Here is a 27,138-nt window from a genome sequence, read left to right as displayed (position 1 = left end):
CCTTCTCCATCTCTCTGAAGGAAATAGAAGATAATGTTGTAGCAAGGACTGTTGTTAAAAAGGATTTTTTTCCACACTTCTTGAAGGCATATCTGTATTTGATATTTGTAAGAGAAGGGACTTCAGCACAACTCTTTGTTGCTGCTGCTCTATCTTCACCATGCCTCTCTCCAGTTACAGGCTTCACTGAAATCACTCTGTGGCCTTCTGCAGGGATGGAGATGAAGCCTGTGCTCCCTTTAGAGCTTTCTTTGAAGACTTGCCAAGGCTTCTCCGGGTAAGAGTTCTCTTCTTCATGCAGACTAGTTCTGCAGTTGCTAAGGCAAATGATAATAAGAGCATGGTGGACTGCACTAAGTTTTCAAGTTAACAAGGATGAAAATGTTTCTGCTCAGAGTTTTGGAATGTTGTTGCCCTCCTTCTCCTCTGGGGAGTGTCTTATCCAGAAAGGCCTGGACAGACTAGAAAGAAATGAAGTGCTGCTATTCTCTTGGCAGCATTTATTACAGGCATGGAGGGCAAACAACAGTCATTTGTGCCCTCTGAGCATTGCTTTGGCTTCCAGTTTACACAACAAAGAAAATCATCTTCTTTGACCTCTATTCATTTTTATGACATACAGAAACCTGCATGAAGTTTAATGCAAAATTTTAGCATTCACTTTGCAGAACTCTGTTCGACACAACACTCCACACTTCCTCAAAGTTTTATACAGTTTGAGCCCTCTCTGGCTTGATTTAAATATTTACCTCTTGAAGGTTCAACTTTATTTCACATTACATTTATTAATGCATCTTCGAGCTAATACATCTTTCCCATTGTTTTAGTTACACTCTTGGTATCTTTCACTATTATAAACATTTTTGTTATGCAAGGCCTGAATATTTCCACTTGTTTTGTTCAAAGAGCCTGAATTAAAGGACACCATGGGGTAGGAGGATTTTAAAAGCAGACTGCAAGTCAGGAAAAATGCATGAGGGCAAACAAACATGAGCCTGATTGATGCTTTCGTGCAGAAACTGAACATTTTGAAAAATTCAAACTCTTCAGGCTTGACAACTGCTTGAATACATAGCAATAATCCTAAGGAAGGACCCCAGCTTTACTAAGTATTGTAGCAGACAGCATATATCCTGAAGAGGCCTGTTTTGGTGTCTCCTGTGCAAAAGTGAAGGGAAGAGAGGATTCCCTCTGCAGCACTTCCAGGGTGCCTGAACTCCTTCTTCACAGGGTGAACAGCTCTAATTCCCAAGCATAAGTCTTGTTCAAACCTGCCTGGCTTCTTTGGTAAGTCTCATCCTGCCCAGATCTCCATATCTCATGGAGGAGAAAGGTAGAGACTCAGTTATGAAAAGTACTGTCTGGGACATTGTCTAGTTTTGGTTGGGACCAGGACATTTTCTGATACCACCTCACATCACTGCCAGGGGCAGAGGGAGAAACTCTGGCCTTGGAGTAGAAGGGCCAGGCTTCTGGTCAAGCAAACATGGCAGGTGGAGGGAGCCCGTTCACCATTGTCTCATTGTTGTGCAGCCAGCAGTGAGCGTTTTTCCATGTGAATCTCCCTTTCTTTTATATCCTCTTTTAGAACTTTAATCCTTTTATATCTCATTGCCCTTTTCAGTAAATTGTTCTTATCTTGACCCATGATTTCTGCTTTTTGTGCCTCCTGTAGGAAGTGAGGAGGGGAGCAGTCCATGATCTATTTTACTGGAGTACTAAATTGGGGAATATCATTCCTAAACTATGACAGATATTTTGATGACCATTGACATCCTCTTTATAGACATGGAAGTATTCACTCCAGTTTATTATTGTCTGGGCAGGCAGCAGCATCATTAGAGGCCTTGGTTTGGCTTTATCTCAGGAAGGCATTTCTGCCAGTGATCCTTTAAATTCTTTTAGCCTTGGGGACAAATTCCTTTCCCCTTACAAGTGCATAACATGAAAGTGCCGTGTAGATATGGCACTTTCTGACTGTTCTCCGGCTACAGCCGAACATGTGTCTCTCCCTTATTTACTCAGGATCTCCAGAGGGTTCCCAACAGAAGTAGCAGAAAGCAGTAGAATGGCTGCACCATTAGTTGTGTGATAGTACTATTTTCTTAACATCCAGAAGAGAAATTCCTGTTTTTTCACTAGTTTTAATCAGAATTATGACGTTTAGTGAATGTGATCCACACACAGATGTCTAGCAAGCAATTGGAAGAGAGTTAGAGAACAGTGCTTGGGACTTAGCCACATGAATCCTTAGATTCCATTTTTTTGCAAAATCTGACCCACAGATCTGAGGGGGAAAGCCAAATGTGAAAATCTTCTTGATGGGAAAACCACTTTCCCTCATACGCTTCCCTCTAACAACACACCTCACTCTGACAGCTTTCCAGTGCAGGCTGTCAAACAGACTAGCCCTGCGCAAACAGATTTCTTTGCAGAACATTGTGGCCTCGGTGCTCACCCGAGTGACTGGTTCTTGGGAAGAGGATTAAGTCTGCAATACCCCACAGCTGCAACAAGTTACAGTAATTCCTCCTTGTTGAGCCAAGGAACCTGCTGCATCACCTCATCTGCTCAAGTGCCAGCGTGCAGCTGCAGGAGTGCTGCTTTGCAGCGGCTCTGCTGTGGCATAAGCCTCAAGTACAGCATGTTCATCCAAGGACCCCTCAGAAACCCAGGCTTATAGTTAAATGGATTTGAATTGAATCTTACCTAAGAGACAAAAGAGTATCATCAGAGATCCGGCAACACGGGGGCATTTATGAACTCAGATATTTGTGAAGTGAAGCATCTGTTTCTATTCTAGATCTCCACTACTATCTGAAAAATTGTTACTAACTACCAGTTGACACAAAATTTGAGATAGCGAAATGAAAACACTAAATGAGTTTCTGATTAAAAGCACTCTTTTTTTTTTTAAGTGCTCCTGTTAGATTTTGAATCAAAGCTTGAAACTCATTTGTTTCTGCAGCACTCTTGCAAAATGCATAATTTTGGACAGTAAAGTACCTGGGAATATTTGCACACATCCTCAGATAAAACTTTGAGGAAGTAATGAACCAAAATAAATGCTAAGCTGCCAACAAACCCAACACCGTTAATTTCCTTTACTGTCTCCTTAGAAAGGTAACTTTATGGGTTTTTCAGATTAAAAAAAGAAAAAGAAAAAACTTGTCTTGTCTAAAGTTCTAATCTGTTCAAAACCCTTTTATTACTTCTCTAACCTGAGTGTTGTTCCCTTAGTTCCCTCAGGTTGGCACTCATGTGAAGCATCTCAGGGCATGGACACTTTCCAAATTAAAACTGCAGTTGTGCTCAATTCATTTGAAATATGAATAAAACATTTTGCCATGATTCTCTCTGTAATATCACATTAACTCAACCTGCCATTTTTTCTCCTGCTACAAACTTTTTGATATATATTCCTGTTTCTTTCATATTAAGCAAGAGACCAATCCTGAAAGCTCTCCCAGGCTGGCACAACTCCCCAAGCTAGAGGTTTATGAATCTCATCTCATCTGATGAGTGCTAATTTTTCTATGTAGGCTGTTTTCAGCATCTCCTACAAGGACTCAGTAAATTTTAAAACTAATATTTGGAAATATTGCAAAACCAGTACATACAGAAAGAAAAATGTGCATGCAAAATTGGGACCTCAGCACTATTAATTCTACCAATCTACTTCAAACTGCATAGTGGGCAATACAGTATAAAGATTTGTGCATTTTCACTGGAGTGCCAACAGACACAAACCTGTACTTAAAAGGTTTGGTGTTGAGAAAAAGAATATACGCACACACACAAAAATCTTCACACAAACCCCTACCCCACTCTGTCATCAGTCTCTATTTTCCTTCCTTCTGCTGTGGGTTACACCAAATCCATCAAAACCCGTCCAGTGACATAGTGAGCCAGAGTCCCTCAGGTTTCTCTGCTGCCCCAGCATCCGTCATTCATAGTCCCTCAGACGTGTACCTGCACATTCCTCTTCAACATGGAATGTTTCCTCCTCCAAGAGTGCATCTCCAATCCCCAGAAGTTGTCACTATCCTTCTAAAATATTTTTGAATGGCAGCCACTGGGACTTCTGGGTAAGCTAAATTTTTGATGAGGCATGGATTTTCCCACTGTTGGTAACATTTGTTTTAGAGTCACCTACCTTTGAATCATTTACTGAAATACACAACTGAGGGTAGAAATAGTTTCTTTTTTTTTTTTTTCTCCAAACAGAAAGCAAAAATTAAAAGCCCGGCATTTTCTCTAAAATGTTAACTAAAAATTATGATACTCACAGCCTTCTATGCAACAATTTGCATAATTGGCATTGAACTGGCATTGAATACGTAAGGTATTGAACCCAAGACAATGGTTTCCAATGCTGTTGAGTAGTTCATGTTTGTACATATGCTTTCTATCTCTCCCATGATCCAGAGATCCAGGATTCATTAAAATAATACTATCAGAAAAAAAAAAGTGGGGATTTTCAGAAAGTTGAGGGCTTATTAACCTTATACTAGTTTTTCAGTTGTTGTCACCCACTGATGAAAAACTGCCCTTGCAATTATACTTTTGCATGAAAACCAGAAAAAGGACTTATTCTCTAGAAGGCAGCAGGTTCACCTATGCACACCTAAAGGGGAGAAGTAAAGGAGATCTTATCACAGTCAAATTTACAGTCTCACTTCCTCCAGTTTCTCTGGACATTTCAATCTACCTAATCAACCTATCCTTGCTGTTTTCCCAAGAAGTGGAAAGCAGATTCAGTACTGTGTACACAAAAGACCTCTTTGCTGTTGACCAGCATCAGAAGTGGATTTGGAAACATCCCAGATAACACATCTGACCTTACATTTTACTTCACATCTGAAAGAATGAAGCTCTCCAGGGAACTACTAAGAATTAATACACTTTTCTAGAAACATTATCATTCAACGTTCAGACATCTTTATCATAACTGCATGCAAAATTAAGACTGAAAAGTGTTTCTTCCACATTCTACTTTTTTGGGTTGCCACATTTCTATGAGCTATCACCTTGTCACAAATGGTCACAGTTTAAGTTCAAAGTGAAATACATCTTTAGTTGAGAAGAACTTTTTACCTTGCCTTCTAAAGTTACTGTCTTTATCAACTGTCCCAAGAGAACTGCTCAAAGACTTTGATTCTGAACAATTCCATTGAAATGGGATTGAACTGACTGAATTTATAAATTCATTATGAAGAAAGAAAAAGGCTGAAAAACTGTTATCTAAACTATCTTAGTAGAGCAACAAACGTTATATACCTTTTTACATAAAAGCCTAAAAAGAGACTCTAAGAGTCAAACCAATGGCTTAATACTCTTTGTTCGACAGTGGCAATGGGCAATACTATGTAAGGAATGTACATGAGCCATTATCTGCTGCTCATTCATCTCATACTCCCTCAGCATCTGCAATCACTGGATCAGGGATGGTTATTATATTTATCTATGCACTTACCTATTCCTGTGTTAGACAATGGCTGTGAGAGGATACATACTTGCCTATTCCGCTCATCAACAGTTTATATACCTTTAGTCCTCAAATTTCTCATTAACTCTTTCTAGAGAGAAAATACCTAACCACAAAATAAATTACAAGGATCAACCTTAGAGTTAGAAACCACATGTCTCAGCCAAGAGAATTTGCAGGCTAGAACACATTTATGGTAGAAAACTTTTCACTTCTACTGCTGAAGACAGGCTACAGCATAACAAGGAACATGAGGCCAAGAGTACCAAACCATGACAAGAGAAATTCTGTGGCTGCACTCCATGTCCCTGAGATTTTTCATGTAGCTATAACTAAAATGCAACTAAATGAAAGACTGAAACAATTCTGGAGCAAAAATTAGGAGCCCCCTTGCAGTTGTGGGCCTTAGTTTCTCTAGATGGCAATAAAGTCTACTCACAAACTGAAAGCAAACATAACCTTTCATTGAAGATTTTGATTAAAAAGAAAAAGAACTTGGGGAAAAAAATCCAAACCCATCAAAAGCCCCAAAACTCTTAACTTTCTCATAAAGCCCCCTTAAAGTCTGAAGGGAAACTAAGAAAGAGTTGCAAGACAAGACATATTTTCTAACTGCCCCTGTTTGTTTCTTGAGCCCAATTTCTAATTTGAAAAGTGACAGGGGAAAATCAAAAGAGCCTCATTTTCAATGTTTATTCATTTGTGGTCCATGAACTGTTAGTTAGCTTCATTGATATTGTCCAGTTCTAATCAGCAGGATTACATGAGTGTCACTGAAGACACACTGGAAAACAAAGATGCTGGGCAGCACTTTCACAGCTGGCACGACAACAAATACATTACTGGGCACTTAACTAAGTGTACAGCTTCACTGGAGTTGAAGACATATGTTCAGTAGACATAAACAGAACTAGTTTGCTTAAAAAAAAAATCAGTTGAAGTCTGGAAGAGTTAGGCAATGGGCTACAGGCTGGTCTCACTTCAGATGCTCTCTCTAACCATACTCAAGAGTGTTTTTCACTCCTGAGAGGTACTGAACTTCAAACACTGGGCTGCCCTTTCCCCAGGTGTCCTGCAGGTCAGGCTGCTTTAATACTTCCTAAAATTCATGTCCTTTCCTCAGTCCTGGAAAGAGCCTTCTCGTTAAAGAAACAGTGCCAGGTTCAGCACAGAACTTTCAGTAAAGAACTAAACAAAAAGTCGACAGTAGTTAGTGGGTTACTCTTTTGGAAGGGTACATTTTGTTCTTCTTGGTGTCAGTCCAAAATAAGTCTAGAGCTTACTGGAATTCATGCTGGCTTACACTACTGGAAGTGAAAGAGAACTGGTGTCAAAAGACAAATACATTTTGTTGGTAAAGAGAGAAAGATGTGCAGTTGGAATTGAAAAACACATGCTCTGGTAAGTGGTACTATCAGCCTTCAGTAACACCACCCACTTAAAACAGCACAGCACTTGTGCCAGTAATATCCAGTTATTTTTATTCTATATTCTATTTCATCAGAATAAAAAAGTTGAAGCACTGAATTTGATCTGAATCTGCCTGGAAAAGATGTGTCCTCATTTTATAAGCTTTCAATCAAGATTTTACAAATATTTTTACTTTTATAAAAAAAGAGAAGAAAAAAAAGCGCAGCATTTGACTGCTTTTTGGTTTGTTTTTAGCTAACTCAGATGATTTTTTTTTGCTCTGTAGTTTTCTGTAACAAAATCTCATACTGATAAATGGAGACACATCATGTAAGTTCAACACGTATTCACTTTTCACAGGCATCTTCATATTGAGCATATAGGTGTAAGAGAAGAACAATTTCCCTATACTGATATTTGTAATACAGAAGGTTTGTATTACCATGATGTAGAATGCAACCTTTTCTTCCCCCCAGGAATGAGAAAAAAAAACTAACAATAATTTCTTAATAGCAAGAACAGTTGAGATGCAATAAAGACCAGTCAGACACAAAATAATTGCTTTAAATCTGTACCTGGGATTGTTTTTGTTTTTCTTTGTTTGCTTGCTTTGCTTTGTTTTTTAATTTAAAGAGACTGATGTTAGGAGGTCAGGATAAAATAAGGTACGCTGAGAGTAGAGTGATCCTAAACACACGGTGCAGTATGCAATTGTCTCTTCTGGGACAGGTGAATAAAATATAAAATAATGTATGCTTTTGAAAAAGCACTTTCTGCTCATCATAGCAATGCAACACCTTTTTAAAACCAGTGACTACAGCATATAAAGCTCAATATCCTATTAATTTAAATCCTTTGTAGTTTTAAATAAATTTCCCATAGCTAATCATTACACTAGGGCCATAAAAGCCTTGTGAATGCAGAAGTTTAGTGCTCTGAATCCCTCTGCTGTTTGAGCGAAACAGATTCAAAAAGCAGTAACAGCTCTGAAAGGGGAAAAAGGTCCCATCTCTACCCAGTCAGCTGCTTACCAGACTAGAACAAAGATCTCTACAAGCCTGTTTCTGATAAAATTTTAAGAAAATAAGAGGCATAGTGGGCACAGGCTGTTTCCATATTATCCAGCTTTGAAACCTGGTCTTCTTTATCAACAAACACAATCTGAACATAACTTCGAGGTTAGCACTGTTTCAAGCAGATATTTGGACAAGATGATCTCTCAGGGTCATAGATTCATTCAATCATAGAATATCACAAGATGGAAAAGACACATAAGGATCATTGAGTCCAAATCCCTGCTCTCCACAGCACTACCTAAAACTAAACCATATTACTAAGAGCATTGTTCAGTCACTCCTTGAACTCTGACAGGCTTGGTGCCTGATGAATCTGTAACCAAACACCTTCCTCAGTGAAAAACTGGGTGACTGGGACAGAAGAAAACAATATATATCTAATGTTCAGTGTCTTTTCAAACCTAAGTATCAATAAAATAGTTTTTGGAAAGCCCTCACATTTTTACCCCAGTGGGAGAAAATCTGTATCCACACACCTTCTCCAATTCTTCAGTGTGTACACAAAGCACATACAGTATTTCAATTAAAAAGGACCATAAATATTTTACTCAGAAGCTTGTGACATCATTTTATTGTATTTTGTAGCATTCTTTCCATGACATGCCTAATACAATGTGTGTAACCTCTACTGAAAGGCTTGTGTGAGGGCATTCACTGCACTTAGGACCAAATTTGATAACCAATAAGCAAACAGGTAGCTACAGTTCCTTTTTTTCTTTTTTTTTTCTTTTAATTGAGCATTTTATGTCCAAAATAGCAGCCCAGGATCAGAACAACCTTACTGTCCATAACATGATTATGTTCTAGGTAAATATGAACATATGGTGAAAATCTTATAGTTAAGTGGAAGTCCACAAGCAGTTTCATGGAACATTCATATGTGTGTAACTACTACACATTTTGGTAGCAACACTTGTCATAGCTAAATACAGATACATTTGTGCTTATAGATGATTTATTTCCCTAGTTTATTTGAAAAGCATGTTACTCATAAAACTAAAACTAATATTTGTGGTATTTTTCTAAAGTATATGTCAAAATAAGGTTTGTTGAGGTCTGGTGTCTGTTTTACTTTTTCATTTGTTGTGTAGGTCATATGCAGGTTTTAGTTATAGAAGAGAAATAATTTCACTAAGTGACAGCTTAAACAACAGCCATTTTAGTGTGAGCTTTTCCCATCAGGTATCTAAAAAAATCTCATTGAATGCTAGATTAGCAAATTACACATCCTGAGGCAGTTTAATGTCCTATAACAAAAATTGCCTCCACCCTTTTCCCCCCTAACTCCTCAATAAACCCCAAAGCAAACACCAGCTGCAGATTAAATTGATAAACTTCTGCAAATAACTGGCAATATTGGAACATTGGTGTTTTCTGCACTTTTGAATGGTTGACATCATGCAATTTTTCTCTTGTTTTTCCCCTATTCAAGTATTTGGTTTTTGTATCTCACTGCATCAGGACTAACTGAAATAAAACACTGCATAATATTTGAGAAAAAACCCAAACTGCTCATACAATCTTAGATATCAAGAACTTTACATATAATTTCTCTTGTGACACTCAAAATATCTATTGTCATCGTGCCTTGTCTTAAAAAAATTATACTTCTTTTTCTGAGACAGAATATGTGGGGTCTGAGATAGAAGTACAGAACAGCAGAAAAGATGTGTGGATTAGTCGTGTGGCAAGAGTAGTTCAGAGCTGACACTCCACAGTGAGGGTCAGTGTAAGGTAGTTTTGCAAGTCAGTGGCCTTTGCAAATGAGAAAAAAAATCCAGTTTGTAACTATTGAGGAATATGAGAAGATACTTGATACATACAAAAAAGTATGGATTATTTTAAAGTATATTACTAGAACCAACAGGACATACTTTTAAACATGTATAAAGTATTACGCACACAAATGCATAGATGTACAGTAAGTATGTTCATTTATATGTAGAGAGAGTAATATGTACACATAGAGCCTGTTGTGCTTCTGTAAGTCTAAACAGTGAATCCTGTGGTGTGTTGTCTTAAAGCAGTTTTATTATACAACTGTTTTGATATAGCAGGTGCTGAGAACAATGTACATTAATACTAAGTAGGTAAATCATATCCATTTACTCTTGAAATGTACAAATATAGGAAATAAAGGCCATAAATGTAATAGTACCTACACCTCTAAGACTTCCTCTTTTTTATTTATTTAAATATGCACAAGTCCGCTTAATGGTGCTACGTGGATTTCTTTTCTGGTCAACATGTTGACCATGCACTCAGAACATTATCTCTGATGCACTTCAGGACAACTTCCACTGATTCAACTCAGTGTGCTCCTGACCTTGAAGTCTTCAGGTCAAAAATTAGAGGAAAAAATAAAATAAAAAATACATAAATAAAACAAACGAGCTTGTGGGCTTTATTTTCACAAGTTATTTGCCACCAATACTGTCAAAGCAGCTGAACTGTAGTGCATCCATGGGCAGGAGCATATAGCAGCTTTTGTGCACTTTGCAAAAAAATATATTAAAGAAAATCAAGTATTTACTGACTTGTTTTATCTGTTGCTAAAAAGATGCTGTGCTGCTTCTGAGCCCTTTCCATCAAATTCTTTTTCTTCTTTTTTTTGTCCTTTGTTTTTGCTGGCCTTCTCCCTGGTTGGGGGGGGAGGGAGGGGGAAGAAAGAAAAACAAATAATAACAATGAGTCAAAGAATACGGAAATGATTAAAAAATCCCAACAAAAACAACTCAGTGGTACAGAAATTATCAATAGGGACTGCAAGGGTAATGCTGGCTAATGAGCTTCAATCATGAGTGAAAACACAAGTTTTGAATGTGATACCAAAGGATCCCCAACTGTCATCACTTGTCCACAGGCACAATTTTGCTGGTATGAGTAACCATGTTGATGCAGGTTTCATTTTTGGCAGGACAAGTCACACAAGCAATGTTATGTAAGTGCCCAAGGCTCAGAGCCAAATGAGCGTGTAGACTCCTAACTCACTGGAAGCTGGATATATGCCTTAGACCCTTGCGTAAATTTGCTTGAGTGAGTAATCCTATTTAAGTCATGTCCAATATATCTGTGATTTCAATGAGAAATTAGGCATTGCAACCCCCAAGTATTTGGTTGGATGCCATTCTACATGCTTTGGCAGAAACATTACCACCTCTGTGAAGAACTTTTATTGCTTATTAGTACACTGTGCCTAGTTCTCATAGTATATTACTGTGCAGGAACAAAAATTACATTTCATGCTTCTTACTATTGGCAATTCATTGAAAAATAATGAAAATCATGAAATTCTCAAGCTCCTGGAACAGGAAAATTTTTCCTGCTAGGTTCTAATAATAAATCAGTGTCCTTCGGTTATCTCCAGCAAAGATATCATGGAATGAAAAATGTCAAATACAAAGGCCCTCACTGAGCAATGCATTACCTTTTAAGCATATGCTTAAATCCTATCAAGTCTAGTAGGATTTAAGATGACCAAATGCTGTTGGGTGTGAGAATGGTCTGGGTTTTCTTTGCAGTACCAAATACAAAAATATGTGATCAATGTAAAAAAATAAGGTTATTAAACACTAGCAGTGACAACTTTGCGTGTACATATATATATATATATATATATATATATATATACACACATACATATATGCAGTACACTGACTAGGCTACTATTGTATAGGAATTATTGGAATACTTTGTCCTAGTTCAGCAGGTGGGACCAGTTTATCACTGTGTGGGGGTGATCAAAGCTATGCATTCTACCCCCTGTAGTCATTTCCCAAGAACAATGGACCATTTGCAGCAGCCCAGGGCACACCTGACCCCTCAGGGTGTGAACTGGGTGTGAAAGACATCTGTGAGATAAGAGTTGTGATAACTCCCCTCCAGGGAGTTGTTAGCACCTTCACACCCAGCCTGAGGGGGCCTGTCTGCTAATGGGCCATCAACAATTCCAAAATACCCCATGACTCACAGAGTTAGATCACCCATTGTATGACTCCCCACCCTGGGGGAGGGACTGGGTGCTCCCACCTGGACCTGGGAGTACATATCTTGGGGTAAGAAGACCTCAGGGGACACTCGTCAGATCGGGAGGAGGACCAACACCTCGGCAGGAGGAGACCACCACTTTCAACCAGCTTGCGACCGCCACTCTCCAGCAGACTGCAACTGTCAGCTGCACCAACAGGTTTTCCACTTTGGACTTTGAATTTGGGGGAACCACATAGGGTTCAGCACAGGGGCTAACAAACCCCTTTGTGCTTGTGCCCCAGGGTGCTGGGTTATGCTTCTGGGGTTTTGTGGGGTAAAAACCAATTTGTCTCTTTGTACCATTGCATTTATTGTAATATTGTTATTAAATTGTAACTCTGACTTATAATCTCTTTTGTGTTGTATTCGTTTCTCCTGCTGGTTTACCTTTAAACCAGCACATACTTGTATATAAAATAGGATAGGACATTAACGTAACGAGCACATGAGTTTAGTCCATATTAAAAATGATAAGGGTCCTTGGAGTTTACTTCTGCTTCTCATTAAAGTCTCGCATTAAAGTTACTTTTAAATCTAGTTAATCCTACACAATAAATCCTCAGTCCAATCAAGCATTAATCATAGCAGCCTTTAATCAAAACTCTTTAGTAACACAGTATCTAATGATGAGGTTCACCTAATGAGGTCAGAGGGAAGGAATATTTGACACAAAGCGGCGTGACAAGAAGATGGTTCAAATTCTAGAAATTTCAACATATTTTTTTAAATGAAATTCTACTAGTTGGTACATTGTAAGGCCTCAGAACTTGGATCAATTTGTATTAATAAATTAATATTAATAGTATATTAATATTTTAATGTATTCTAACTTGCACTTTCAATCTTCTATATTTTTTAACCCATATCTTCAAAATACTATGGAAGCAGTAGACGAGGAGAAATTGAAAAGAGTGACCAATTCTGCTGGTCAATTAATTCTAATAAGACCAGCAGATTCAATCAGAGCTTTATCAGGTTTTTGTTACCCAGTTTGCTCAGTGTTCTGGCTTTTTGAGGTTTTCCATTATACAGACCAATTAGTAAAAGAAATATAAACCTCAGTCAGTGTCTCATCTAGTTTCTCTATGATCTCCTTTAGAGAACTAGATTAATTGCCTACTCTAAGTTTAAGGCAGTGAAAGATCCTATTATGTTTCCTCTAAAACACTTTGAGACATACAGACAAAATGACACAGAAAAGAGTTGTATCTCTGTCTGAGCCTTAGAAAGTAGCTCCTGCAACACAAACATCAAATCAAATTGCCAACATACTCCTCATATGATATCCTTAAAATAGGAATGAACTGAACTAGATTTCAGTGATTTGACATGTCATTGTGCAACATGCACATTACAATGCTTCTGCTGCTCTTCAGCAATTGCCCCTGTACCTCCTTTTGTCCTCAGGCACACCAAAGGCAAATTACCTTCTTTTCCATGTGCCATGGGGTAGCAACCTAAGCAATGGCAGCATCCCTGAGCCTCCGACAGCTGATAATTAGTTCTGTTAGGAGATTTTTTCCTGCTCACTGTATCTCAAAGCATCCTGTTGTACAGAATAAGTTTAATTATTTTCAGGACAATATGAAACCACACAGAGAAAGTCCAGATGACTTGGTGATGTTAAGAGTACCAAATTTCAAATGTCATCTAAATATAAAAGGTATATCTATTCCCATATTGCTAATAGAATGCAATAGAAATTAGACACTAGCAAGAAAAAGTGACTATAAAGACTCGAGAGTTCAAGCAAAAGATGTTACTTAGGCCTCCACACGAGAACTTATATTAAATGCAGATTTCAATTACAGATATTATTTTATCAGCAGAAGCACAGTGAACAGAGGTATCTTCTGAATACCTTAATACAGACGTCTTTTTAAGAACACGATGTTTATGATGCATAAAGTATATCCTCTGAGAGGATCCAAGACACAAACTCTCACAGTTCCCTGACTGGAGGGCAGTGAAGCAAGAACAGTTGATGGAGGAGACAGTGCCCCCGGGCCAGGATGGCAGCAGCTACCTCTGCTCTGTGTCATGGGTCAGGTGTGGGCAATCTCATCTGCAGGGAGCCTTGCACAAACTTCCTCACACCTTGCCATGTTGACTGCTCCCTAGAGCAAGAGCCCTGACCCCAAGTCCCTCTCTCCATAGGGAGCAGCAGGGCTCTGTCATGCTTGGCTTTGTTGGACAGTTGAAAAGGAGTGGATTTTTTAGCAGCAGAGTGTTAGTACAGAACCTGCTCTTGCACATAAAGGTAATTCCTGACTGAAGCAAACAAGGAGAGAGAGCAAAAGCATTGTCTCTTTAGAGAGGTTTTATCACTATCAAAACCAGGCTAGAATGCTACTGTACAGAACAGAAAGTGAAAATACAGGAGAGCTGGAGAGGGATTTTTTACAAGGGGCAAGAGGGAATGGATTTAAACTATAAGACTGTCAGTTTAGATTAGCTAAAACAGAAATTCTTTACTGTGAGGGTCAGGAGGCACTAGAATAGATTGCACAGAGAAGTTGTAGATGATCCACCCTGGAAGGGTTCAAGGCCAGGATGGATGGGGCTTTGAGCAATCTGGTCTAGTGGAAGTGTCCCTGCCCATGGCAGGAAGGGTGGAACTAGATGATCTTTGAGGTCCCTTCCAACCCAAACCCTTCTATGGTTCTACGAATATCTCAGATATTAAGTCTTCCCATGCTAGCCTATAAACCCCTTCTGATCAGAAGTACTGCCTAAGCAAGCAAATAATCCAGTGCAGCTGCCTGGGATCCACAGACAGCACCACTCTTTTAAGTGACATTACATTCTTCCTGGTGGAAGGATGCTCACCTGCTTGTCATCTGGCAGATAGTCACGTACCTTATTTTTCCTTTCCAAGTTAGAGGTCTCCAGATCAGGTCTCATCTTCAATCCTAATTTTATGACTACAGTTTTTATTTTTTTAAGGCTTTGGTGTTAGGACCAAGGGGTGCAAACACAAATAATTCACACAAAGACCAGGATATCTGAACACTGTTTGGGTTATCATACTCCTATATTTACTTTGCTTGTGTTTTCCCTGGCATACCAACTAACTTTTACTTAAAAAGCATTTTCTTATCTTTCACTGTCTAAAAAAGGACATTTTTTATTATCAGTGTCAATTTTTATTATCAGAGTCAGCTCTGACTATGATTTACAGAGTTTGTTTAATTCTCTATAAAGTCATATGTAAACACTGAAACATACAGGGTTGAAGAAAGATCTGAAATGTAGTTGAATTCAGTGATCAATTATCTAGCAAATAAAATCCTTGAAAGCTTGTCTATCATTCTGTAGCTTACATTTCTGCACAAGTTATCTTTAGAGAAGGGATGTTGGCAAAGCCATTAATTCACACACCTTACTGCAATAAATTACCAATGAGTAAGTCCTTTTTTTTCTAGGTAAGTTATCCAAATGGGTGGAGTCTTTACAGTGTTATTCATGAAACTTTTGTTTGGACTGCTTAGTTCTGGTAGGTAGATAGGGACTAATATATATCCTATGCAATGTAATGTTATCATTACTTAACCACGTACCACAAGTTCTAATGGTAACATGTAGGTAATGGTACAGTAACATATAGATAATAATGCAATTCCAACAAGAACTCCTGAAAAAAACTCCCATTATTTATGTTAATATATACAGCAAAGAGTAACAGCTATAAAAAAATTATTTAACTTGGCTCTTGCTGGGTTCTTTTTCTTCCTTTTATGTTGCTTTTGTACAATTTTACCGGTGTTCCTTCTACAGCTCATGTGCCTGTGCTCAGTTCTCCGGTTTGTCTCATACCCTGAGCTGAAAGGTCTTTGAAAATACTGCATATTCCTTCTGGGTAGACCCACCTGGTCAATTTGAGATACACATTACAGGGTTTAGAAGGAGCTTTATCACCTTCTGACAGCTGCAAGGGCAGCTTTCTCCAAACAGATTTTGGGCAGCAGATTCCTAATATCCAGGGCACTCCTGGTTCTACAGAATTAAAATGCAGCAAATGGATTCATGGAGAGTCCAAGCCACATTGCTCGAGATCCTTAACTCAACCAGCCAGCATCAGTTCAGTATCTGAATTGTGCTTCATCGCTATATAAACACTGCTGTATGTACTGCTCTTCTAACAAACTCCATCCATCTAGTTTCAGCAGAGAAAACACAGTAAAGAGCCACAGGAGGGCAGCAAATTTAAAACATTCAACAAAAGAGGAAAAAAACAAACAACTATCTGTAGTTTCATTCCACCATGTAATTCCCTCACCATTTTCAGCAGTTTTACACACAAATCATTATATTTGAGCTATCAGAGTGTTTAATACTCCTTTCTTTGTTTAAAACATTTTCCTCTTCTATTGATGATTACTGAGTAATGGGATTTACAGGTGTCTGCCTACTTCCCTTCCCTGGATTTTCATATGCAGACCTTTCACTGCTAGCAGCTAAGGCACAACAGAGTCCTGGGAAAACAGCAGACTCTGCTAAATACACCTTTTAATTTTTTAGGAGCTAAATGCTGAACACCTGTTCATCATGCTCCTATAGCTGTAGTTCTACCACAGACCTCACATATGGCAGCATTTCATCCCTGGCAGAAGCTAGAAAAGTTATTATCAAGGCATATCACTGAAGGATGACAACATCAGGGTACTAATGACAGCAGTGGAAAGACTCAGTGATTTACCAGTCAAAGAGATCAACTCAAGAGAAAGATGGCAGATCATAGAATCATGAAGGTTGGAAAAGATCTCTAAGATCATCAAGTCCAACCATCAACCCAGCATCAGCACCACGTCTGTCACTAAACCATGTCACAGATCACAGAATCAGTTAGGTTGGAAAAGAACTCTGAGTCCAACCTTTGACTGATCTACCACCTAGTCAACTAGAACATAGCGCTAAGTGCCACATCCAGTAATTTCTTGAGCACTTCCACAGATGATGACTCCATTACCTCCCTGGGCAGCCTGTTCCAATGCTTAACAACCCTTTCCAAGAAAAAATTTTCAGTTGTCCAACGTGAACCTCCCCTGCACAGCTTGAGGCTATATCCTGTCATGCTGTCACTAGCTAACTGGGAGAAAACGCTGACCCCTGCCCTGCTACAACGTCCTTTCAGGTAGTTGTGAGAGCAATAAGGTCTCTCCTGAGCCTCTTTTTCTTCAGGCTAAACAACTCCAGCTGCCTCAGCCACTCCTCATATGGGCTTCTGGAGGACCCTTCTCTGGTAGGATGTCTGTCAGGCACAGACCCGCAGATGCCTCATCATTTACTTCTCGTTTGCACCACACAGCAAACTACACAAACACTTCCTGCAAAAAGCCAGTAACCAAGTAAACAAAAAATTCATTTCAGAAATTACTCCCCAGAGGTAATTTATTTCCCAGGGGTTTCAGCTGGTTAAAAATTCTGGATACTGAAACTGCCAGAGAAATGCACAAATTGTTCAGAAATCTATTTATAAACACACACTGACTGGAAAAAAATCTCCACTGCTACAAAGGCATCCTCTTCTTAAAGCATGATTTACAAACCAAGACTGACAAGTGGCCTACAGGAAAAGTACAAAAAGAGCTTTAATAACTTCTCAAATGGCACACCATGGGCATCTCTACCAATGTCATCTGTGACCTAATTCATGACAGCTTTTGCAGTTGTGGGGGTTTTTAATACCTTAACATTTAGGCTGAAATTGGCTGTGCTCAGTGTGTGCTATAGGAGGAAGGCTATAGGAGCCTAAGTAAAATATCTTTTTGGGCAGGGAGCAAAAGACATAGGGTCTTGCATGGTGGCATTGGAAAAGTAAGAAGGCTGAGAAGATTGGACAGAAAGTAGTTCCTCATTTTCCTAGGTGAATTTCTGATGTAATTTGAAAAAAGCCTTGTGAACACATATTTACCTCTGAAGACACCAGAAGGGATGATATGATCACTTAGAGTACATCAGCGGCCCACACCACCATTTCAAATCCCCAAAGATTAGAATTTATAAGGATGGGTTCATCAACATTTACAAAGCACTGAAACATGGTAACAATGGACACCATAGAAAGTCATGATTTCATTATTCTTTCTTCATTTGCAAGAGTTAAGCAATGTTGAGCAAATCATGACTTAGAACAATCACTGAATGAAAATAGAAAAAATCTCATAGCATAATTATAAAATTTATCACAACACATACAGATAAAAAGCAAATCAAGACACTTCTTCAGCTTTGATGTGCTTGAGTTTGCAAGCTCACTGGTGTTCCTTTATACTTTTTGGAGCAACACTGATAGCTAATGGTATAAATATGTATCCCCAGCCTACTGAAATTAATAATAATCTAAGAAAAGGAATTCTTTTATGCAAACACACAGTTTGATGGTTTGTGTACATTCTTGTCTATTTGATGTCAGCTTTCCTAATTAAAACAGAGAAATTTCTGTCTTAAATAAATGTTGTTATTTCTACACAAACAATTACAAAAGGACTTGTAGTGCAAAGTAAACTTGGGTGATGTCTTATTCAGTTCCTGGCATCCAGAATCCTGAACATTTTTTTCTCCTTAATAATGGCACACTTTTGGGTAAATCCCAACCAACATTTAATATTACATACACTTGGTGTTTGCATGCACCAGACAGCAGCTACTGAGATGAAAGTTAACTTAAAAGATCCAAACACTACTTTAACCTAACTGATACCAAAATCTGACGTTCTTTTCTTCTGGAAAATATTGAGTGACATCAGATATTGTCATCTGTTTAAAAAACACTGATTCCTACACAAACAGTAGAATTTACACGTCATAGCGTATTGAGAGTTCAGCAGATTTTTCATTAACTTTAGGGCAGTTCACTGGGAAAAGTCATCTTACATAGCTGAAATGCAATGCATTTTCACAGTGCAGTTTTGCAGCATATACAGCAGATGGCAGTGAGATATTAACTGAAAATCGGCTTCCACTTCCATAATTTCAAAGAAGTTTATTTTTTTGCTGTAGAATTATGCATATTCACTGATGAATAGAGAGAGGGCAGAAATAAAAATTCACATACATTTACTCAGAGAATAAAGCAAGAAAAAGCACTCTAGGGGAAGAGGAAAACAAGCAAACATAAGGAGATTTGGAAATTCTCATAGGAGATTTATATTTAACTGAATAGTAGAGATGCTTTAATTTTGTGTCCTGTGTCCAGTTGTGTGAAAACAGGTGAGTGTCCATTGCAGACAAAATGTTTGTCTAATGTGAATATAGCTCAGAATTGAAATGATATTAATATCAGTTGCATGCAGGGTATTAACTATTCTTATCTTAGCCAACATCATGTCAGACCAGATACTTTGCAAGCAGAGCCAAACAAAATATTTCCAATAAAAGGTTTGCAGTTTTTTTATTTTCCTTCCTTTCACAAGCAATAAAAAGTAAATTTCCAAACAGTAAATATTTCTACACTATCAAGAGTATGCAAATACATGTAAATACACTTTAACTCTACAGGCAACAGTTATAGCTAAGAACTAATCGGCTTGAAATCCTCTAGGTTTGACTGGACACTAATTTGACTTAAAACTCCTTCTGTCCAGTATTTTTAAACAGATTCTTTATTTTTCTTCATTTTCCCCAGTAAATTAATTTTATTTTTAACTCATCATATTGTGAATAAAAAATTAATTCTATTGAAACAACATTTTTTTGGTGACACCCCCAAGGCTTAATTTCATATTGAAAACTGCATTTTGTTCAATTAAGGGTTTCTTGCAGAGAGAGATTATACTTTTTTAGAACTATTTTTTCATGAAATACTATTCAGTTGTGAAGAGTTAGTACTTTTTTAATTCCCCTTAGGAATTCTGGTCAAGACCTAAGAAATAATTTTTTCTTTTTTTTTTTTGGGGGGGGTAGGGGGGCGGTTCTATTTTTAACCAAAGCAGTTAAAAATATTTTTTATTATCACTTCTGCCTCTCTTCAAGTATTGCACAATAAATCCTGTTTAACTTCAGAAAGAAAAGAGGCTAAATTAAATACCTGACAACAAACTAAAGTATGATCCATCAGGAAGACTCCTGCTGAATAACAACTGAAGATTAATAAGAACATATTATTTCTAATATGATGTAAACTTATTACCTCATTCTGCTCATAGAGCGAATAGTGTACCAGATTAACTGCTGCACCTGCACTGCTCACTGTTACTCATTTGATTTATACTTGACAAGGTACTGAAACAGAGAGTATTCACACTGCCTACCTAAATATGGGCAGGTAGGCTCTGTTTATCCGTAACTACATTGGTATATACGGTGTATGCTGTTCCCTTCTCCTCAGACATTTGATCAGAATGATGATCTAAATCTGGCTTTTAGGCATTCCCTTTGCCTGTACATCCCACACACTATGGCCACAGACATCTCCAGAGTAATGCCACCTATATAACCTAAATTAAACAGTGTTAGGGAACACATCCAGACACCATCCCACAACTGTCTGTCATGTTTTGGTCTGGGGCAGCCCCTGTCCTTCCCAGAAGGGCAGAAGAGGCCAGGGCTGCTCCTGCAGGCACATCCCTGACTTGGAAGCTCTGAGTTGAGCCATATGGATGCATGGATGTGGATCAACCTGTGCCACTCAACGCAGTACAAGGTAACACCCCAGGAAATTCAGCGAAAGATAATCACTGTCTTTAAGATGTGGCCAGTCAGGATGTAAAAGATGTCCCGAGATCATAGAATCATAGAATCAATTGGGTTGGAAAAGACCTCCGAGATCATCAAGTACAACCCTTGGTCCAACTCCAGTTCATTTACTAGATCATGGCACCCAGCGCCACGTCCAATTTGCGTTTAAAAATCTCCAGGGATGGTGAATCCACCACCTCTCTGGGCAGCCCATTCCAATGACTGATTACTCTCTCTGGAAAGATTTTTTTTCTGATATCCAACTTAAATTTCCCCTGGCAGAGCTTAATCCCGTGCCCCCTTGTTCTATTGCTGAGTGCCTGGGAGAAGAGACCAACCCCCACCTGGCCAGAACTTCCCTTCAGGTAGTTATAGACAGTGATGAGGTCACCTCTGAGCCTCCTCTTCTCCAGGCTAAACAGCCCCAGCTCCCTCAGCTTCTCCCCATAGGGCTTGTGCTCCAGTCCCTTCACCAGCCTTGTTGCTCTTCTCCGGACCTACTCCAGCACCTCAATATCCTTTCTGAACTGAGGGGCCCAGAACGGAACACAATACTCAAGGTGTGGCCTCACCAATGCAGAGTACAGGGGAAGGATCACTTCCCTGGTCCTGCTGGCCACGCTAGTTTTGATCCAGGCCAGGATCCCATTGGCCTTCTTGGCCACCTGGGCACACTGTTGGCTCATGTTGAGCTTCCTGTCAATTAGTACCCAAAGGTCCCTTTGTGCCTGGCTGCTCTCCAGCCACTCTGTGCCCAGCCTGTAGCGCTGCAGGGGGTTGTTGTGGCCAAAGTGCAGGACCCGGCACTTGGCCTTATTGAACTTCATCCCATTGGAATCAGCCCATCTCTCAAGTCTATCCAGATCCCTCTGCAGAGCCCTCCTGCCTTCCAGCAGGTCGACACTCCCTCCCAACTTGGTGTCATCAGCAAATATGCTGATGATGGACTCAATCCCCTCATCTAAATCATCAATAAAGATGTTAAAGAGGACTGGACCCAACACAGACCCCTGGGGAACACCACTAGTGACTGGCCACCAGCTGGATGCAGCTCCGTTCACCAGCACTCTCTGGGCCCGACCCTCCAGCCAGCTCCTAATCCAGGAGAGGGTACACTTGTCCAGGCCATGGGCTACCAGGTTTTCCAGGAGTATATTATGGGAGACAGTGTCAAAGGCCTTGCTGAAGTCCAGATAGACCACATCCACAGCCTTCCCCTCATCCACCAGGTGGGTCACCTGATCGTAAAAAGAGATCAGGTTGGTCAGACAGGACCTGCCCCTCCTAAACTCATGCTGGTTTAGAATATATGGCTTTAACCCTAAATGTTTTACAGGAGCTTTCTTGCTGGCTTAACAAGATGTACTTTCCCAAGACTGCCTATGAGGACCTAATAACTCATACCTGCATACTTTTCAAAGTCTGTAGAATAAATAAAAAATACCTAGCTAGGAAAATTAGGTAATGTATGTCTTTTGTAGAGACTTTGGATTAATGCAATTGAAAGCATGTTTTATTGTTTAAAACAAGATGATGCAGTGATTGCAAGTGAGAATTGGAGTCAAGAGAACCTCTAGTGAGATCTCTTACATTAATGTGAGAAATCAAACATTGGTTTCACATGCTGTTGAGGTTACTAACTTGTTGGAGCAATGTATCTGATCTAAATCTGAAAACAAGGGGAGATAGAGGGTCTACACTTCTTCTGATAATTGTTCCAGGAGTTAATCATTCCACCAACAGAAATTTCTCTCCAATTCCCAACTTAAATTATTTCTCATTTTTCCTTTCTGTCCTAGACCAGAATTTTATCTTCACGCACTACAGATAAATGGTTGCTCACTGCATTTCTGATAAGTTAAATATATGGCAGACTTTGTGCAGCTTTCTTTAATGCTTACTTAGTAGTTGTCATGGAAATTTTTTTGACTTGTACCTGAAGAATTTCCAACTGAACTATCTGTTCAGTTTTCCCTATTACTTTTAGAAAATATGAGTCTTAGCCTGGGTGTCAGAGTTCTGAAATTGATCTGTTGTGCTCTTCCCTTATTACCAAAATTATACAGCAAACAGTTACATTTGAAATTTTTCTCTACACTGTAGTGGACTTGTGATTTCTTCTGAGAAACACTGCTTTTTAGATGCTATTCCTCATTCTGCAGGTATGCATTCCTAGTTCTAGAACTCTTTGAACCTCCAGGATAACTTTACATTTAACCAGATGAAAATCAATTGTGTTTGCTTTACAAAGAAACCTGGACTTTTCTCTGGGTCTACTGTACAGTATTGTTTATCATTCTTCTCAGGTCATTTCTTTTTCTAAGAGATATTTATAAAATTGACTGAAACAAACAGCAATGCTTACTGAAACATTTAAGGTCATCATCACTTTTTCTATACATTTAGACAGCACATGCTTTAATGCTATTTTGTGGTAAAGATAAATAAATCTCACATTTAAGTGTGGTATGTAGAGCTGGGCATGAGTTTGATGCTTCTGTTAGCTTCACTTCTACAGCTGCTAATATGAATCCAGAAGTAATGGGCTTTGCAGAAGCTTTCCATTTATGAATGTACAGGCTTAATCTCACACAATAAAATTTTACTTTGAAAGTAATTTTTTTGGTTAAACTTATCTGCTGATGGCATAACAAAAACAAACAAAAATAAACAAACAAAAACTGCCTACAAAATAACCTGGGCTGGACTTAACCATATACCTCTAACAACTTTTACATCAGAAACTGCAGTAGGCAAAATGTGATCACTCAGAAGGTGCCACAGAGCCCAGATGTTATTTACCTTCACTGTAGAAATGTATGTCTAGGAAGAGCCATCAGAAACCTAATTAGAGTGAACTTTCAGACTGAAACAGGTATTACTACAGTTACAGGGAATACCACTTTTCTGAATCCACATGGAGACGCTGGGGACATTTTCACCCAAGCTGTTCCTTAGTGCCCACCACCACTATCAGTCACAGCTATTCAGGCAGAATAAGCTGTACAAACAAATGCCAATCCAAAGAAGCACAGTGTCATGCCTGCAGGACGGCTCAGCTGCCTCCTGTGCTGCTGGAGCCACCTGGCCAGCTGTGCAGGCTGAATGATGAGTCCACATGTATTCCTTCCTCCAGCACAGCTGCAGTAACATCTACAGCTGGGCAGTGCTGGCCTCACATATAGCAACTATGCAGAACCGAAAAAAAGCTTATCTGAAAATTATTTCACTAAACCAAAATAAGCCTGTGACAATTTATCCACATGAACTGTTCCACTTACTTAAATACACTATATAATGAGTACATATTTCAGGCCTAAGCTCATCAGTGTTTAAACACATTGTATTTTAAACCATATATTTTTTGTATTTAGGACTGACCCAAATAACACACAAAAAAATGGTTTCTTTACTCCTTCCAGAGGTAAGAGACATTGATGGTCTGCAGAACCTCTGCTATGGCAGCCTAGCATTGTAGATGTGTTCGACATCACAGCATGCTGCCTTCCCTCTCATACACACAAGAGCTGGATACACACTCGGCATCATGTGATATAAGAAGCAATATAACATGGTGTCTAATAATACATGAGGAGTGGACAAATTAGGTTCTCTTCTTATTCTGATATACATCTGCCAGAAAGATAGCACTATAACCTCTCCACCATCAGTTTAAACAACCTGTCAAAACTAAATCAAAAACTGAAGGTTTTTTCCTGCAAGAAATGTTTTAAAGTATATAATCACAGAAAATTTAACTGAAAGTTGGAGAAAAATGTGTGGATACTTTCTCAAGAAGAAAAAAAAAATATGTGAAATAAACATAGCGTGTATCTTAAAGGCTACTTGCCACAAAAGGCTTTTCCTGACTCTGGAAGTTACAGTACAGATGTACTTAAAGAACATATGTACATCAAAGACTGTTGATTAGGAGTACAGAAAGAAGCAATTATCAGTTTCTTTTTTTTTTTTAAGAAATTCTTTATTCTAATACCATAAAACCTTACTATGTACAGAATGATTCTATGGGTTTAATTAACCATATGAAAAATATAAATGTATGTGCTATTCCTACTCCACATCATCACATTCTTATGGCTACTTTGGGTGAGCTTCTAATGTATGTGAGATCTTGCCTTCACTATTTTGTGGCAGTATAGAGACTGAAATTATTCAAGAGGTTTGGGCTTTTTTGTTTGTTTGTTTGGGTTTTTTGGTTTTGGTTTTTTTTTGTTTTGCTTGGAAATGCCTGATAGTAATAGTTCCTCGTGTGCCATGGGGTACTTCCATCAGTAGATATTGAGGCTGGCAATCATAAAGAGCTCAACCTGAAGCACTCTACAGCAGCTCAGGCCATAACCCTTGCTAGACTGGCAGCCAGCTGCAAGGGCTACATCTTAGGAATAAAATGAGCAATCTGGTCTAGTGGGTGACATCCCTGCCCACAGCGGGGGCGTTGGAACTAGATGATCATTAAGGTCCCTTCCAATCCAAACCATTCTGGTATTATGAAAATAAACAGGGCCAGAGCACAGGTTTGAATACTGTCCTAAAACATTAGCAGGTTTCCTGTCATGTCTCTTGTGCCAACTAACACATCTCCCAAGAATGGTACCTTCCTGCTTCAACATTCTTTGCAGAAGATCAAGAGATGGTGAAACATTTACCTGAACCCTTTAGACTTCACTAACTTCAAATTTACAGCTGTTTTTCAAGCTGAACAGTGTTTGCAGTTCTGATCTAGATGCATGTGTGATAAACCCCTGGACTGGAATACATGGACCTATAAAACAGATATGCAAGTTGTGGTTTAACCCAACAGGCAGTTAAACACTGTAAGGCCATTCACTTACTCCTCTTCAATGGGATGGGGGAGAGAAATGGAAAAAAGGTAAAATTCATAGGATGTGATAAAGACAATTTACTAGGACAGAAAAGAAAAGGGAAATAACAATAACAAAAATAAATAATGTAATAAACAAGCAATGCCCAATTCAATTGCCCAGCCAGTCCCTGAGAGGCAGCTGCCAACGCACAGCCAGTTCCTCACAGTTTTGTTGTTCAGCGTAATGCCATATGGTCTGTAATGTCTCTTTGGTCAGGGAGGGTCAGCTGTCCCAGCTGTGTCCCATCCTGGCTTCTTGTGCTCCCCAGACTCCTTGCTGGCAGGGCAGCATAAGAAGATGAGAAGTGCCTGCCATAGTGCAAGCATTGCTGAGCAACAACATATCACCATGTTATCAACATTATTCTCATCCTAAATCCAAAACACAGCACTGTACCAGCTACTAGGAAGAAAATTAACACAAATGTATGACTTTGGCTATATACTTGGACTGGCTGATACAAGTTTGAGTGCTGGAAGGAAGTGTTACTTTGGACCAAGCTCAGCGAAGTGATTATCAGCTTCTCACATTGAGGTAAAGTTGAACTCTACTGAATGCTAATTATTTCATCATGTTAGTAAATACTCATTTCTTGGCCAGCGTATTCATCACAATCTATTCCATATGTTGATTTAAACTGTCCTGTAAGATTAATAATGGGCGACAACTGGAACATTTAGGGTGTGACATACTTAACCAAATTAGTTACAAGTATCCTCTCAACTGTTTATTTTCCCTAGTGAGACAATTAAACCACTATTATAGCCGGTTTCCTTCACTCTAACTCAAACTGAAAACATTTTCTTTCATTTACTGACTTCAGGAGATTCCTTTCAAAATTCTGTTTGAATTTTTGCCCTTGCCAGTTATGCATGACATCTTCCAGTTTCCTTCTGAGTAGCCAAATCAATACTCCCCAACGCTGTCTAGTTGTTCTTCCTTAAACTTCTTTCCACATATACAGGCTCTAAACATGTAATTCTGTTGATGTTCATTTCTCTGTAAATAAACTTTAGACAATAGCTCTTTTCTCAAACCTGATTTCAACAGGAAACGTAAAGCATTAAAACACAGTTGAAAAGAAAACTTTGTAGTACAGAATAAGCATTTCTCCCTCGTTTGTCTGTCTACTGCAGGCAGTGTAAATCACTACAACTATACGGATTATTAGTTAGAAAGTGCAAGTGATATAGCTTGTTTTTAGCAGAACTATGGAAATATCTAGGTAAGAGTAACAGAGCTGATTGACTCTCATATCTCCATGATGAACTTTTGCAGCTTGCATTAATTTACACATAATTAACTAAACCCAAAAATCCTCCAACCAGTAATATAAGCATGCCACCTAGAAAAAATAAGTTTTAAAATGCACATTAAAATGTAATATCAACATCATACCACCAGAAATACAGAGTTGTTTATACAGTTAAATTTTCACTGATAAAAAGTTAGATTTTAAAGAAAAATACCTTAGATATTTGAACATTTCTAGAATATTGAAAAGAATTTGAACATTTTAAACTATGGATCTACCCAACAGACAAAACACACAGAGATATTTAAGAGTGAT

General features: G+C 38.7%; 1 protein-coding gene across 1 annotated transcript in view; it reads right to left on the bottom strand.

Moving 5' to 3' along the window:
• Window positions 1-10,306: 10,306 nt before the first annotated feature.
• RSPO2 (R-spondin 2) overlaps window positions 10,307-27,138 on the bottom strand; it is a 101,635-nt gene continuing 84,803 nt past the window's right edge. Inside the window, exon 5 of the mRNA XM_071553046.1 lies at window positions 10,307-10,613. Within this exon, the coding sequence (XP_071409147.1) occupies window positions 10,504-10,613 (110 nt within the window). The 3' untranslated portion in view covers window positions 10,307-10,503. The remainder of the gene's footprint in view (window positions 10,614-27,138) is intronic.

This window comes from Pithys albifrons, chromosome 4 (genome assembly GCF_047495875.1).
Source record: "Pithys albifrons albifrons isolate INPA30051 chromosome 4, PitAlb_v1, whole genome shotgun sequence".
Classification (NCBI taxonomy): Eukaryota; Metazoa; Chordata; class Aves; order Passeriformes; family Thamnophilidae; genus Pithys; species Pithys albifrons.
The sequence above is the reverse complement of the archived record's forward strand: the minus strand, read 5'-3'. Positions and strand labels throughout refer to the sequence as shown.